At 36.3% G+C, this 15,924-nt stretch overlaps 3 protein-coding genes across 6 annotated transcripts; 1 reads left to right on the top strand and 2 right to left on the bottom strand.

Moving 5' to 3' along the window:
• The first annotated feature begins 745 nt into the window (after positions 1-745).
• Positions 746-5,150, top strand: LOC130820934 (uncharacterized). 2 transcript variants are annotated; one of them, XM_057686489.1, is made up of 6 exons: positions 746-1,207; positions 2,464-2,575; positions 2,647-2,768; positions 2,899-3,085; positions 3,168-3,237; positions 4,623-5,150. In XM_057686489.1, exons 1-6 carry the CDS (start codon positions 1,144-1,146, stop codon positions 4,932-4,934), a joined length of 867 nt encoding a protein of 288 aa, XP_057542472.1. In that variant the 5' UTR covers positions 746-1,143; the 3' UTR covers positions 4,935-5,150. The 2 variants fall into 2 exon arrangements, with proteins under 2 accessions (XP_057542472.1, XP_057542471.1); XM_057686488.1 differs by having other exon boundaries at positions 750-1,207; positions 2,675-2,768.
• A 218-nt stretch (positions 5,151-5,368) lies between these two features.
• Positions 5,369-10,636, bottom strand: LOC130820935 (uncharacterized). Of its 3 annotated transcripts, none has more exons than XM_057686493.1 (5): positions 10,398-10,636; positions 7,658-7,910; positions 6,444-6,680; positions 6,146-6,363; positions 5,369-5,925 (listed from the first exon to the last, which is right to left on the bottom strand). In XM_057686493.1, the coding sequence occupies exons 2-5, from the start codon at positions 7,904-7,906 to the stop codon at positions 5,661-5,663; spliced, it is 969 nt and encodes a 322-aa protein (XP_057542476.1). In that variant the 5' UTR covers positions 7,907-7,910; positions 10,398-10,636; the 3' UTR covers positions 5,369-5,660. The 3 variants fall into 3 exon arrangements, with proteins under 3 accessions (XP_057542476.1, XP_057542475.1, XP_057542474.1); XM_057686492.1 differs by having other exon boundaries at positions 10,385-10,632; XM_057686491.1 differs by having other exon boundaries at positions 7,658-10,636.
• An 898-nt stretch (positions 10,637-11,534) lies between these two features.
• On the bottom strand, positions 11,535-15,924 carry LOC130821338 (endoglucanase 25-like). The gene is made up of 6 exons (XM_057687045.1): positions 15,343-15,924; positions 14,296-14,606; positions 13,720-14,178; positions 12,673-12,808; positions 12,402-12,574; positions 11,535-12,324 (listed from the first exon to the last, which is right to left on the bottom strand). The coding sequence occupies exons 1-6, from the start codon at positions 15,722-15,724 to the stop codon at positions 11,923-11,925; spliced, it is 1,863 nt and encodes a 620-aa protein (XP_057543028.1). The 5' UTR covers positions 15,725-15,924; the 3' UTR covers positions 11,535-11,922.

Raw genomic sequence — 15,924 nt, 5'->3', positions numbered from 1 at the left:
TTCAACAATATAGAAGTAGGAAGTAGTTTCTTTTGATTTTTGCCCCAAAAAAATGATGCCCTAGATCAATTTTTTCGATCTATCTCCCAAAAATCCGCAAAGAATCAATTTTTATTACGGTAAAATTGATAAATTATTTGAAATTTCATTTGAAATCTTTTCTAAAATATTATTATATTTACATAATCTAATTCAAAATAATTACTAAATTTATTGTTTAAACTTATAAACTAGTTGCATAGGTTATAAAAATTGTTTTTATTATTCATCATCAAATTTTTTTCTTAAAAAATAGTCGATTGTAGGTTTATGTTAGGTGCGATTAGCGAAATTTCAGATACAATTAATAGGATCACAAGCATAAGTAGCAAATGATTTACGGCATTTGATGTGTGACTTGACCAATCAATAGAGGAGAAATGCCTAAAAGTATTAAATCTGTCGATTTTTTCAAATACCACCTATTTAAGACTTTAATTTAGTCTCATTAATTATTCTATGTATTCCGAATCAATTCCAAATATGCTACTCTAGTACATTATAGAAAAAATAATCAACTCACCTTTTTTCTTTTAGCGTATACCATAAATATATTCCAATTCTACGTGAACAATAGTGTGAAAATTTGGAATTTATAAAATCAGTAAATTTTATTTTATTGCGATAATTATTTTAGGAAAGAATTTCAAAATTTTCAGCACATATAAAATTGAGATTTGCAATCCATCACCAAATAAAAGGGCTCCAGGGGGATAGAGTAAAGAGAGACTCCAGAGTGAGTGACGCTGGTTGTGGCAACTGGCAACAAACCAACAGTAATGTCTCTGGTTATGGCAGCTTCATCTCCATTATTTTTCTCACCTTCTCTACTTCCATGGCTTCCTCGCCATCACCAACTACACCGTCAATGTCACTATGGAACTACTTCTATTCCTAGACCTAGTAGCCTAATTCTGTCTCCTCGTTACTCACTTCAAATGTCTGTGTCATCCTCAATTACAAGTACCACCACTTCTACTTCCACTCCTCCTTCTGGAAAAGTTTTGGAGGTGAGCGAAATCAAAGAGAAATCCCGTAAATGGCTGTGGAGAGACCGCTACTCAATCAATTACTTGGTTCAACCTCCATTATCGGGAAGCGGAGATGTTCGCCGCCCACCTTTGCTCCTTGTACATGGTTTTGGTGCTTCTATTCCTCACTGGAGAAGGTTTCTTCACTGCTTATGTCTCTTTTATTTGTACATGTTTACTCAATGTTCCATTATTATGCTGGTTCTAAACTAGACTATTATACAATTTGTTCTGCTAATTCAATTACTTAGACTGTAGTGTAATGCTCATTATTGCGGAAGGCTTACATTAAATAAACTCGACCAATTATGTTGCTTAAAAATAACGACATTTCATCACCCTCAATGGCATTATTGGCTCCCACCTATGTTAAATTTTAAAAAATGGGCCTGAGCAACCCAAACATAGAAGTGAAAGGGTAATTGAGGTTCACTACTAAAACCTAGTTACTCCTCAAGTTTATAAGTTTAGTGGTATTTCTTTGAAGTAGGACAATTCTTAACAATAGGTACTTCAACATGTTAAATTAGATTGGACTTATTGTCAATACGGGCTGTAAATATTTTATAAGCCGAAGAGATATCATCCCAAAATCATATGGATATGGGAGGAAGGACTTTAATGACTTATTATGGAGGATATTTAGAAAAAAATGAACTCTGGTGGTTTAAGGATGCAAATTGGTGATATGTACCTTATGTTGGGACTCGTCTCATATGCAAAAGGTTTTTTGAGCTTAGCGCGACCGTGATTGTATTGACCGCAAAGCTCGTATCTTGACTGCAACTGAAACCACATTTTTGCACTTTGGTTCATCTTTATGCTAAGCCATACTTATAAGGTATTTCTGTCATCATATGGATGATTATCTAGTAACTTAGTTTAGAGTATCTATACTTCGATCAAGCTGTTAGTGCTCCTTTGATACTTGTACTTAAAACTTGAATAAAATGACATAGCGTGTGCATGTGGTTATTCAAAGGTCTCCTTGTGTTGCAATTCTACTTTCACCTTTGAAAGCATTCTATACTTGATCCAAGCTGAAATCATAGTATCTATGATGCAACCAAATCAGAGAATTATTTATTATAACTATCGGCTACAAAACCAAACAAAAAAAGAGTTTCCTAAAACTGCACTTGGTTTTTGGCAAGTTTTAATTTGTTGTCATGTTCTTCATGTCATCTGGATTATCTTAGTCTTCCTATAACCTGGTTTCAAGTTCTCAACGGTTCCAAACTTTGAAGCAATACTTTTATTGCAGTTTCTCATAATTCATAAAAAAGAGTAGGATAATTAGATATAGTGCTTTAGCTATGTTGGCAGAGGAAGGAGAAGTATGGTTTTCTCATTTCTGAAGTTACTTAATTTTCTTTGGTTGAATTAATTGTAGGAATATCACAACGTTGGCCCAAGATCACACGGTCTATGCAATTGATCTTCTTGGATTTGGTTTATCTGAAAAGCCAGCAGGATTTATGTATACTATGGAAGTTTGGGCAGGGGTATATATTGTAGTTAAGCTTGATGCTTTAAATGCTATGTTAATCTACTGTTAAGTATTCAGTCATTGCAGATCACTCCACTTGGCTCATTTTCAACAGTTGATCTTGGATTTCCTGAATGAAGTTGTTCAAGAGCCAGCTGTTCTTGTAGGCAATTCTGTCGGAAGTCTTGCCTGTGTAATTAGTACCTCAGGTTGGTTTTCTGTACCTTTTCATGGAATGAAAATTACAAAATCTATAATGTTTGCAAGGAGAAAAGAGTAGAGATTGCCTTGCTGATTGCTTATCCATTTTCATTATTTTCTTCTGTCGTATTTGACCAGAATCATGTCAAAGATCTAAACCTCTTGTCAAGGGACTTGTCTTGTTAAATTGTTCTGGTGGCATGAATAACAAAGCAATTGTCGATGATTGGAGAATCAAACTGCTCTTACCTCTACTTTGGTTGGTCGACTTTCTCCTGATGCAAAAAGCTATAGCATCAGCTATCTTTGAACGTGCGAAACAAAGGTTCAATTTTCTGGATCAAATTTCTAGAATCTGAAAGCCTATTTAGCTGATACAGTGATATACCGATTTCCTTTCCTTGCAGAGAGAACTTGCGCAATGTCTTAATGTCTGTCTACGGTAATAAAGAATCTGTTGATGACACATTGGTTGAGGTATGATTATTCTATCTCTTACTAGAACCCCTATTTGTGTGTGTACGAGGAGTTGTAACAGGCATGAATATGACGCAGACATGTTTTAATTCGACCTTTTACCGTAAAACGCAAAACTTTATCGTCCTTTGTGTATGTGAGAGTGCTCCATTTTCTATTTGGGGTGTCCAGATGAGATTGCCGCCTTTCTATATTTGGGAATTTTTTTTCTATCTCTCCTCTCACCTAAGTTGGCCCAACCACTTGGTATTGTTTTCTATGAAGCAAGAGGAGAATGTCCAATTGGACATGGAGTACCAATTAAGCTAATTAGCTCTAACTCTCAGAGGGTTTATTTACCTACCCATTTTTCTTACGCCATAAGAATTGTTCTCACTTTTAATAGAAAAGTTATTACTCCCCCCACGCTAATCATTTTGTCCTATTTTCAAGCAAAATCAAACATACTTTGTTGTGCATCTCAGAATTTCTCTACTCTTTGAGTCTTTATTATACGATCATGTACAAGCTCTGTTTTTCTTGGGGTGGGGGGATGGGTCAGTATGCTGTTTAACGCCTTGAAGCCTGAAGGTCTCTCCAATAACAAACTGACCATTAAATTTCTTTTTGTATCGGATATAGACATTCCTAGCTTTTAAGGCTACATATAAGAAATTAAAAAGGAAATATTTAGCATCACTTTTGAAATTGTACTTATATGAATCCAGATTTTAAGACAAGTGGGTCAATAATAGTTTAATAACAAACCAATATTATATTTAAGACATGTTCAGAGTTTCTAATAGTTAACAATAGTGGTCCAATGTGAACAAACATAATGAACTGGAGGGAGTAAGTCAAGTATTTTAAGCTTAGAGTTTTCAACATTGTAGCTCAACAATCACTGTTGTGAACAAATATAAACTTTTGTAGTATATTGTTGAGAGGTAAAGTGTGTATGTACCATTACAAGCTAATAGGAAATTAGGAAAACATGGTGGAAATGGCAATGATGTTGATTTTCACTCTCTGTCCCACTCAATCTGCCCCATTTTCTATTCTAGTACATCCTAATGAATTTGCCTCATTTTATTTTTAGATATGACCCCACCACTTTATCTCTCTATATGCTCTCTCTTTTTCTTAAATACCCCACTACTTTAACCCACTAATCCCAATGTCTTAGTTTTCGTGCCAAACGCAAATGGGCTACTTGATTGGAACATTGGAGTATCTTGCAATGAAATCCCATTTTAATGGCTAAGGAAATGTTTTCTTGACTTGAGTTCTAATAATCATGGTAATAGAAATTTCGTAGTACACCCAAGTGCCCACCATAGTATATGTTTCTACTTTTTCATCGAATGAGTACGAGTAACCAGTTCTGTATCATGGGAGAAATGCAGATCATTAAGGAACCTGCCGATGATGAAGGTGCACTGGATGCTTTTGTTTCAATCATAACCGGACCTCCAGGACCAAGTCCAGTCAAGTTGATGCCCAAAATTTTAGTACCTACTCTGGTTTTGTGGGGTGATCAAGATCCATTTACTCCACTTGATGGTCCTGTCGGTAAATACTTCATGGCGTTGCCTTCAAGCAACCCAAATGTGACTCTTTTCGTCCTCAATGGTGTCGGGCACTGTCCTCATGATGATAGACCTGCTCCCGTCCATGAAAAGTTGCTTCCCTGGTTGGCTGATCTTCCTGCTGCTTAAGACTTTATACATAGTTTTTTGTATTATTTCGTTTCAAAGAATTACATTATTGTTATACTATGTATAGCAAGTTTCTCTTCTCAATGAAGGCAATCAAAGAAATAAGGGTAGCAAAGGTAAAACCAGGCAAAAGTCTTGTATAGAATTATGCGATTAATACAATTATTTGCAACAAATTCCATCTTTTCTGCAACAAATTCCATCTTTTCTGGGATATTATCCGATAATTATCATTGGTTTTTTGAGAACAATGTCATTTATTCGCGAACTAGTGATCGCTTACGATAACAAGTGCACGGCCTTGTAAACAATGTGATAAAACAATTATTCAACGGGTCTGAATACCTGCAAACCGAAACAAGTATGATACTTGCCTCTTATAGATTGGATCCAAAGTAGATATAGGAGAATTTTCTTGAGAACGAGCCCAGAAATAGGAGAAAAGGAGAGTCGAAAAACTACAAGCAGATTACAGAAAAAATCCAAAATTTTATATCGTGTTAGTAAAACATAATCCCCTTTTGCATCTCGCAAAAGACACTCGAGTCATCCTCATGAGAGTTTGCTGAAAAGCATTCTTCCGTGAACGGAATGTGGATTTATGAAATCATGACGATACATGTTCTATAATGTACAACCAATTACCACCCTCTGATACCAGAAACATACGTTACTCATACCTATCGACCTTATTTACAGCCTAAACCTATCTTGTCTTGTCCTACACTATAAACGGACACCTTGATGTCTGGGTCTCTCCAGCGGAAGAGTTTCCATTTGTATCCGGAAATCATTATTTAGATCAGTTTCTTCACTGTCCACCTTAGCATCCGCCTTCTTAATTTCATCTAAGGCTCTTTTTGCATATATAGTGAAGGCGACTGTTGTGACTATAGCAATAATGAACGAGATTATATTGTACACGATCTCCACCCACGTTAGATGATGATTCCCGTATTTCACGTCAGCAAATGTCCTTAACAATCGGCCACTGCAATAGTTGACGATTTGTGAATCAAAAACCGCTAAGACGGAATAGGAACCAAAAAGATCGATCAAATGGAACAATCTAAGCATTTTCTTTTCTCATATAGTAAGAACTTGTCGCAAATAAACATTTTTTTCAAATCCGTGCATTAATATACCAATAAACTAAAAATCTTTAACGGAAGATTTTATTTCAATTGAATCCATAGACTGAGTGAACGCACCTGTAAATGTATATAAAAGCTTCGGGTACCATTCCAGCTACGGACCCCCATAGATACGGCCAAAATCTCATACTTGTGACCACAATTGCGTAGTTAAAAATAGTATATGGGAATGGAGAAACCCTAAAGATAGCTACAACGCGAAACTGATGAAACCAACTTCCTTCAGCAGCCAGTCTGAGCATGGCAGCTTTTTCAGGCCATCTTTTCAGCCATTGCTAGTAACAAAAGGTAGAAGATGAATAAACAAGTATAAGAACCAACGATAAATCGAAATGATTAGTTGCCAGGATCTTACATGTATTCTATCACGGAACAACAATCCAATTAAATACGGAAGAACCATCCCAATAGTTGTTCCGGCCATGATTATCACAAAACCTAGCCCATAACCAAAGATCATGCCTGCAAGCCACATGGAGGGTCCGGAGGGGATCAAAACTACAGGGAAGAATGCCAGAGAAGCAACGAGCACCAATGCAAGAACGGGACGGCCAAAAGCAGTGGCTTCCCATTGCATCATTGGAAGAAGAACCTGCACAAAGATGAATGACAAAATATGAAGCTAATATGTCCTGCCCATATTACAAGACACAGTACACCAAGTCCACAAGCACAATATTCTTAGACAATGCATGAAGATTTAAGGGCTCTTTGGTTCATATCAACAAAACAACCTGTCTTGTATGAGACTATCTCACCGTGAGACGAGTCCATACAAAAGACCCATTAGTAAAAACATAAAAAAACAATGAAAACTGAATTTCCACTTGTACAGAATGCGGTTTTCTTTTTTAAAAATAGTTTCGGTTGACCCAATTGAAGTCTTCTTACGGTGAGACGGCCTCAATAGAGAATTAGTGTCAACAGAAAGGAAGGGAATCACGAAAGGACTCTTTCGTTCATGTACACCACAAGCCATAATAAAAGCTCATCTAGACAATGCATGAAGAATTGAGGGCTCTTTGGTTCATATCAACAGAAAGAACGGGAATCAAGAAAGGGCTCTTTTGTTCATGTACACCACAAGCCATAATAAAAGCTCTATCTAGTTTACACAAAATACCAAGCTTAATTATTAAGCCGCCAGTAGGGTGCAACTAAATCCTTATAATATTGCAAAGCCTTAGTCAACATATTTTTACTAGAGTGACCCAAATTTACACGCTATGCCAACAATGCCAAAGCCTTGATCCCAACCGTATAAATCGGCAACATCAACATGAACCAAAATGTGAGATATCTGAAACTAGGAAAAATTAATTCTAATTGTCACCTATGTACATACTTCTTCTTCATTCATTCCTAAGTAATGCCATATAGGTGGTAAGTGTTAGCAATGAAGAGAAAATGCTGCAATTTATGTGTTCTCACACGCACCCCATCCCTCGAATTTTCAAAGAGAAAGAAGCCCTTAGGGTTATTTACTCATTCCTTGTTATTTCGTGCCTCAAGTCAAAAATGTTGAACTAAATGTGCAATAAAAGAATATTTAAACTAAATTTGGCATACCTTCTCAAAAAGAAATGGAATTCCCCATTTTAATAATAGTAGAATGAATGCTACACAAATACTGCACAATATCAAAGCTTTGATCCACCAGATGGAGGATTTGGACCTGACTTCAGTCTGAGAATGTAAGGCCACAGCTTCAGGCCTCTTAGATGGATCAGATGTCACGAGGGTTGCATATTCGCTGTCTTCTGTCGTAACAGGTCTGACATCCGTCTCATGCTTAACTAGCTCGACAAAGCTGGGCATATCCCTGAAATCTCAAGTTTTACCAAATTCCATCGATGATGATCATGTAAGGATAATAGAAATTATGACAATGCAATCAATAAATAAAGAAAACGAGCAAGAAAGAAGGCATCGGTAGACAAAGCAGCTCAAAGATGAATAATATCATTAAAAACTCCAGAATAACTGGGTAGGACATCATGCTCGAACAGAATCAGAAATTAAGGGCTCCTATTTTGTATTTCTAGAGCTATTATTCAATCAGACCCATAAGTCAAAGCAGCAAGAAAATGGGTAGGGGGGAATTGAAAGCCCAATGTTAGAAAATAAGAAAAGAAAAAACGAAAAAAGAAAAGAAAATGTGAAGAACTTGACAAAATGTATCATCAATTGGAAACATTGGCACCTCTAAAAGGAACAATTCCAGCAGTGAAACACCTCGATAAGCCCGATGTCAAGTTCATGAGCCACTTTTGGGTAAAACCTTTGGGACGTTTGACAGCATATCCAATCTTCACTAATCTATGCCATCCCAGACCAATATGGTGTAAATGAGCCTAAGTAGACTCGGTCGAGACTTGATAGTAATGCAAAACTCTGAAAACAATTTCTTTCCTAATCTTGATCTCTGCCAGTAACCCAGTGTGATTCCCACTAATGATACATTAATTATTGATTCCATAACCATTTTAATGTTGAAACCAGAAATCAATCACAAATCAAGACCCACAAGGCTCCAAGTCCACCATCCATCCATTTATATTGAACTTCTTTGAATCCTTAAAAGATACTAAATATAGCATTTTATTTCTAAATTAATTGTTATTCACATTCTACAAAGTACAGACCACCATATTCATCCGCATCTAACTTTTCATACAAGAGATCTAAACATTGTTCTTTTGTGGGACTCTTGAATTGTATTTACAGGTTGACAAGTACTTGTAAAAAAATAATTTTAATTTTAGTTTATGCAAGAGTGAATCCTAGGTTGCTTAACTTTTAGGTTTGTGACTCATCTAACCAATACTCAAAGTTGCAACAATTCTTCAGGTACTTCCATGAGCATAGTATTACACAACAAGTTTCATAGAAAAACTAAAAAATTGCAAAGTTGTAGCGGTCAAGTCCACGCTAAGGAAGCTCTCTGATCACACACCTGCTTCTAAGCACTCGACTTATGCAAAAACTCTTAGAAATTTACATGAGATATCACGCTGACCTTGACAAAATTTCACAAAATAGACCCTTTAGATTTCCAATCTTAAGATTAGCATTAAATGGAGGGTTTGTTAGACTATTTGGGATGGAGTTTAATTCATCATTATACTGTTTGGTTACACATTTCACAAATATAGTTATGTATCAAAATTCTATGTCACCCAACTGCCTAAAATATCCTACTTCAAGCTAGTTACTTGGACACAGATACTGATGTAGGATACTGATACGTCTCCAAGTGTTGGATAAGTCTAAATATTCAATTTTACGCCTAAAATGAAGTGTCTTAAGTGTCATACCAATGTCCGAGCATCAAAGATCAGACACAGGTACGTGAAGCAAGATGAAAAGTCTGAGTAACATAGCTTACAAGGTTTTCAAAACAGACTCGACAACCTGACATTTACCTTACCCAGCCTTGTAACCGAACTTAAATCTTACTCGACTTCAAAATGAATTTAAAATTATGTAAAAACCAATGTCGACATAAGACCCGATTGTGAACTAATCCGAAATCAACCCGATGATCCGAATGGACACCTCTATTATCTTTATTTTGTGTTTAGAAACTAAACTCGATAGCTACCTAAAAGGGAGAACAGGTTGAGGATTTCTTGTGGATATGTTCCTTAAAACAAGACAATTTTCTTACCATTACATAAACCCATCCAGTGAACTTCACTTTTAAATTGAGGCTGTTCAAAGTACCCTTTACCATAAACTATTTTACAAAAATTTAACTAAAACCCTAATTTTCACCCGATCAAAAGGATCAAGTACCCCTCCCCTTGCTTTAAGGGATTCTCCGTCCTTACCCCCAAATAAAAAGGCCCAACCGCCCAAATATTGAAAACCCTCAACATCCATTATTTCACCTAGGCAAGCTGCTTAAACAATTAGGTATCATCTATTACCACAATCAAGTCAGAATCCAAACAACTAATGACGTCATTAATCAAGCTCCATAAATTCTTCAATGTTTAAATGATCAAAATTAATGGCATAATCTTTTAATCCAACAAGAACCCAACATCATAAATGATCCAACCCACAAAAAATAAACAAAATAAACGCCAAACAACCCAAAACCCAATTCATCTTAATACTTATCAACGATCCAAGCATATAAATAACAACAACTGGGGTTTAGATTTTGTTTCCCCATTTAAATAATACACAAGTAGAAGTGTAGAACCCATGTAGTAATTATAATTATTAATTAATTAATTAATGTGAAACATGCTATAAATAGAAAGAATGAAGAAAGGAATAATCTACCAAAAATACCCACAAAAGAAATGATAATCCCCAAGAACTGCGGCGAACAATAGGATTCAGAGAGCTGAATGATTCTTGGGAAAATGGGTTAGTGCTCCTCCACGATGCTTAGAGAAAGAGAATGGAAGATTGTTGTTTGAAGTTTGAATTTACAGAAAAAAAAAAAAAAGGGAAAGTGAAAAAGGGGGTTTTGGTTGGACAATCAAAAATTTAAGGAAGAAGCAAAATTGTTGGCTTGGGTGTGCCTACCGTACTTGACTTACTGTTTTCATGCTTGTGGAGCGCAACGAATGTTCTTCCACGTCAACAAGCTTTTTTTTTTAAAAAAAAAATATTCAATTTGAAATTTCAAAGTCATAATGGAATCTTCTAAACTAAAACACATATATTTGAGAAGGTTTCACACGAGATTATATTTATTGGTTTAGTCCAATGTATAAATATATATTTGTAGTTTTAAAATATTTATTGTATGAGCTTGCTTTATTGCTAGTCGGTCTCATATAAGACTTATTGAAATAAAATATTCAGCTTTGTTTATACTTTTTTTGTCTATGATAAATTGCAAAGGTGTGATTTGCACAAAGAATAGAATAATTGTGTTGATATTATTACAGAGAGTTGAAATATCTAGAGGATAATAAAAAAAAGCGGTAAAACTTTACCATAAAAAGAAATTATAGCAAGGTAAAAAGGACGAATTAAAAAACAACTATAACATAAGCACACAGCGAGTATAATAGAATCAAATGCCTAGCATTTTTTGTTTAAGTGGAAGATGAGAAGAAAATTGGACTTGTGTGGACTTAATACACACTAAAATAGTATGCACTACACTTTAAACTCATACACTAAGTCTATATTAGATTTATCTTATATTAAAAAGTTACTGTTGTGTAAAATTTTTTAACGCAAAAGTAATGAGATACATATAATAAAGTTAGAGAAAAACATAAAAATAAATAAATATTATCAAAATATTAAAATAAATTTGGTAGAAAATATGAAAACCAAAAGCACTAAACCCATTTTCCCTTCACTTCCCAAGATTTCTTTAAAACTTTGTTTTTGTTTAAAGCTTTGCTCTTCTGGTCATTAGTTTCAAAATCTCATCTTTGTATAGAGTCTATAGACTACAAATTGAACAAAATGGCTAAAAAATTGCTTCTTTCATTGGACAGTGTCTGATTTTTATCCCATGATCAGCTTACAATTAGTATTTCAGTTCTCAAAAGAATACATAAACGAATATTATCATACATATGCACGGAAGTATAACAACTATTAACAACCCCAAAAAACGAACTACCCGGAAACCTAAGTTACACAACTCACTCACAACTTCGAGCAAATTAAAATACGAATTCTTCTCTCCACCACGAGGATCAGCATTTGCATTTGCGTTTACATTTGAAACATTTCCTTACTACGGCGTGCTCATTCTAGTACCCTAACCGGATCCATGGATCCTACAACGAAACCATACAACACGATGCCGTCTGAGGTGTAACATGTCTGTAATGATGCCCGTGCACTCATTAAGGGTTCCAAGGTGCGGGTGGAGGAGGAGGGTTTGGGAACAAGGGAGGCACTGCGGAGAACATGGTGTTCTTATCGATTCCAGCACCCTTGTCGCCAGAAAGGGCAACAAGGGCAGCAACTAAACCTGCATTGCCTGCGAGCGTGGGCTCTGTGTAATTGTAGTTAGTACGAACATCACGGAACCCATCATGTCTGTCGGGACCAGCAACCATGGCTCCCACTATCGTGTTTGGGTTCGCTTTCTTAGTGTCCCTCCATTTCCAACCTCCTTTGCAACTGTACTTGATTTTGTTCTTTGGTATAGATGCGCCTCTATGATGTACGCGTTTTGGATAGTGGCTACCGAACCCAACCAGATAACTCATCTTTCGAGGATTTTTGCCTAGAATGTAATCAATCTGCAAAAACATTATTGGTTTTAATAGTAGCTCCATATTTATGAGACACAACAGAACGGAAAGGAACGAGAGAGTACCTGTGTGCGGGCAAATTGACGCAACACATCTGTTGAGTAGAAATTAGGACCACATGTCCAGCCGGGTGTATCAGAAGCCTCGAGATAATCACTGTAAAGGGTGGCTAAAAATGCAGCATTTACTACATATTGAAGAGGTTGAGGCCTTCCATGGTTCAATTGGATCAAACCTCCTAAAAAATGTGCAAACGAACATTGAACTTGAGTTTTAAAATGAGAAACTAAATGCCGGGACCAATCAAATTTTCAAAAGATAAAGAAGCCGACATACCTTTAGTTCTGTTAAAGCTATTGAAATACGGCAAGTAGGAACACATAATTATGCCAGTCTGGTTGTGAAACGCTGATAGAATCTCTTCATAAGGATAACCAGGGCTCAAGAACAATCTTAAACGACTAAGAAGCACCTGAAAAGATTGAAGGGAAATTAATACTTGTTCTTCTAAAGATACATTGCATGTTTTTAAGATCAAACAAAGGCATACTCCTCCACAATCAACCGACTACTGGCTCTATGTTCCTAGCAGGCATGGAATCTATATGAGGCTACGACTGCATCACTCTATAAAGTAACTTGTTGGGATGGTTTATCCCACATAGACAAATTGAAGATAGTGTGCACACTTCATAAATTATCGGAGTCCTTTCCATTGCCATGTGGTTTTGGGATGGTATATACTTCTTAAGCTTATGAAGTGTGTGCACCTCGTGTTTTGCTGGCAATCACAATACGTCTAGCTCAACTTAACATAATCAAAACCGGCATCGTAGGATAGTGATATTCTAGATTTGATAGAATCATTAGCCAAACGCAAGGCAGTAATGATAACAAGCGGACAAGTCCAGTGCAAATAGAAAAGTCAGGGAGCAATACTTGGGAAACAACTTCAACAAAAAACAAACATCACGAAAATCAGGATGTTTATGTTTTTGAAAAAGAATGCAACAAACATTCCAATAACGAATATTAATATACTCAGTGTGAAAGTAGATAGTAATGGTGCCGAAGGTGATAAGTTTTTGGTTGCGGGCAGATTGTACTATAGTATGTTTTGAGTCACTCAAATCGAAGAGGCAAAGTAATACAATTAAATTATCGTCTTGGTTCAATAATGCAGGTCCGCATCTTGCACTCACAAAATGGGGATCTAAATGACGGTTCAAAGGTATCACTAGAAGACTCTCATCTCATCTAAGTATGATAATGCGGGATTGGCATAATGCAGTAACAAGGGCTCTAATAAATTCATATTTTCAATATACAGCTCCAAATCGCAGCCAATATATTTACGGAAATATGCCATATTTAGTAACTTACTTGAGCTCCAGTAAGCTTGTTATCCCAACTTAGAACACCATAATCAGGGCCTCCCCAGAATGCACCAGCGTGCTTGGCCATTTTAGGATGAGTTGCAATGGTAAGATAGGAATTATTCCCAGTAGCATAATACAGCCATGCTCCACCCCAAACAAATTCATCCCAATACATGGTAGAATTATAGAAAATAGCTGCCTCATTGCCATCACTGTATCTTCCTCTTTGATCTCTAGCAAACTTGTAAAGTGTTCTAGCACCATGCACTAGCTTCTGGGAATAAACCTTATTATCCTTGAAAACTATTGACGCTGAAGCCAAAGCAGCAGCCATTTCGGCAGCAAGATCAGAGCAACTGGAACATTCCGATACTGGTCGGGGGTAATCAATGTCCTCGGGACGCATCCAGCAGTAATGGTCATTAGGAGTTGTGCTCCCACCAGAAGTATCACCAACCCCAACCTGTCACAATACAGTTATGCGCAACTAACTATTAATTCAAGATTCTTCAGAATCAGGAAATATAAGAAAATCAAATGTGAAGGCACAAAAATATCGCAAAAATCGACATAATCCTACCTGTGCCACTAGCCTACTAATTTCATCAGCTGACGAATTAAAGGTCTTGAGAAAGTAATCAGAACCCCACTTAATAATTTCCTTAACATGATTAAGCTCTCCTGCAGCCTCATACTTAGCACTATATTCAATCACACTCCAACTCAACATAGTCATAGCAAAAGAAGCAGGGAAATTGAACTTAATGGCATCCCCAGCATCATAGAAACCACCCCTTAGGTCCTTGAATGTGGATCCCGAATCCGACTTCCCATCATTCATACATGAATTACCCCTCCATGAAACATTGTTGTGCTTCGGTAGCTTCCCCGCTGTAGAGCAAATCACAGAAAGTTTTCAATGCAAATTACAAAAGATTTGATATTTGGATCTTTTAACAATCACTGTGTTGAAGGCTCTTTCTTTTTTATTCATAAGTAATCATCAGATTTCCTCATGATCTAATCCAGTTTCACGTGATTCGCTAATTTCATTGCAAATACCGAACCGAAAAAAATAAATTATGGTCAGTTTTAGGCTAATTTTAGGCATTTTGAGCAAATCACAAATTTGAAAAGCAAATCAACTAGCGATTTATGTTACACTCATCTAAAAAGATCAAATTTACAATATCAATTTTCTCCTAATCAATCCACCTAAAACTTCAGTTACACTAATTACTACTCCTATTAGTTACAACTGCCTCAATTAATTCAATCTTCTCACTTAATCATAAAAAACATCAAACAATTCTTGTTTCAAATCATTAAAAAACCCTTTAAGCAATCAACAAAGTTCTACAAACCCATCAAAGAGCTAAACCCACCTAACAAAATCAATCACCCATAAATGAATTCTATAATCAATTATAATAAAACTTTGAGCAATCAACAAAACTCCACAAAACCATCAAATAGCAAAAACCATCCAACAAAATCAATCATTACTCATCAATTAATTCAGTAATCAATCAACAAAACTCTAAGCTGGAGCTAAAACCACCTAACAAAATCAATAACCCATCGATCAAAAACAAAAGGAGATCTGAAAAAGAGGACGATTACATACATCGTTGAGCATTGAAGAACATTAGAGCTTTATGAAGAGCCTGAGTATAATTATCGGGAGGAGGAGCCGCTTTATGATGTCGAGGAGCAAGCTTAACAATCAATGTAATAAACCCAACAAGTAAACCAATAGCTAAGATCGATCCAACCGTCCAAACAAAGATCTTACGACTAACTATAATACAACCAAGATCAACATACTTTTTCTTCTTCTTCTGCTCAGCAGGACCCAATAACCAACTTTGTTGAGTTTCATCAAGCTGACGTGAAGATAAAGCAGCTCTATCATACTCTTGTAGATTCCTGCTTCGATCATCATCAGTAGCAGAATCTGCTGCTATTTCTAAAGGTCCTCCCCAGGGATCTCTCCCATACATGGACATTTTAGATGGGTTTTCTCTCTTCTCTGTGATGAAGAATGGAAATGGAGGAGAGAGAAGCAGGAGATAGATATGGAGTGGGCAGTGAGAGTTGGTGTGTGACAGTTGGAGGAGTTTTAAGGAGTGTCGGTAGTGAGAAAAGAGGGGAGTACTGGTGCGGTGAACTGTTGAAGAAGCTTTTCGGTTTGGGGTTGATATGAAGA

The sequence above is a fragment of the Amaranthus tricolor genome, chromosome 8, assembly GCF_026212465.1.
Source record: "Amaranthus tricolor cultivar Red isolate AtriRed21 chromosome 8, ASM2621246v1, whole genome shotgun sequence".
Taxonomy (NCBI): domain Eukaryota; kingdom Viridiplantae; phylum Streptophyta; class Magnoliopsida; order Caryophyllales; family Amaranthaceae; genus Amaranthus; species Amaranthus tricolor.
This window is presented reverse-complemented; position numbering and strand designations above follow the sequence as displayed.

What these genes read in the sequence shown, in the direction of transcription:
- LOC130820934 (XM_057686488.1), top strand. Translation starts at nt 819, where the DNA reads ATGTCTCTGGTTATGGCAGCTTCATCTCCATTATTTTTCTCACCTTCT. An exon ending in CTGTGTAATTAGTACCTCAG is followed by an intron (nt 2,769 to 2,898) that starts GTTGGTTTTCTG and finishes GTATTTGACCAG; the next exon opens with AATCATGTCAAAGATCTAAA. An exon ending in TTTGAACGTGCGAAACAAAG is followed by an intron (nt 3,086 to 3,167) that starts GTTCAATTTTCT and finishes CTTTCCTTGCAG; the next exon opens with AGAGAACTTGCGCAATGTCT.
- LOC130820935 (XM_057686491.1), bottom strand. Translation starts at nt 7,906, where the DNA reads ATGCCCAGCTTTGTCGAGCTAGTTAAGCATGAGACGGATGTCAGACCT. An exon ending in TGTTCCGTGATAGAATACAT is followed by an intron (nt 6,364 to 6,443) that starts GTAAGATCCTGG and finishes TTTTGTTACTAG; the next exon opens with CAATGGCTGAAAAGATGGCC. An exon ending in GCTTTTATATACATTTACAG is followed by an intron (nt 5,926 to 6,145) that starts GTGCGTTCACTC and finishes CAACTATTGCAG; the next exon opens with TGGCCGATTGTTAAGGACAT.
- LOC130821338 (XM_057687045.1), bottom strand. Translation starts at nt 15,724, where the DNA reads ATGTCCATGTATGGGAGAGATCCCTGGGGAGGACCTTTAGAAATAGCA. An exon ending in GTTCTTCAATGCTCAACGAT is followed by an intron (nt 14,607 to 15,342) that starts GTATGTAATCGT and finishes TTTGCTCTACAG; the next exon opens with CGGGGAAGCTACCGAAGCAC. An exon ending in GTCAATTTGCCCGCACACAG is followed by an intron (nt 12,325 to 12,401) that starts GTACTCTCTCGT and finishes ATGTTTTTGCAG; the next exon opens with ATTGATTACATTCTAGGCAA.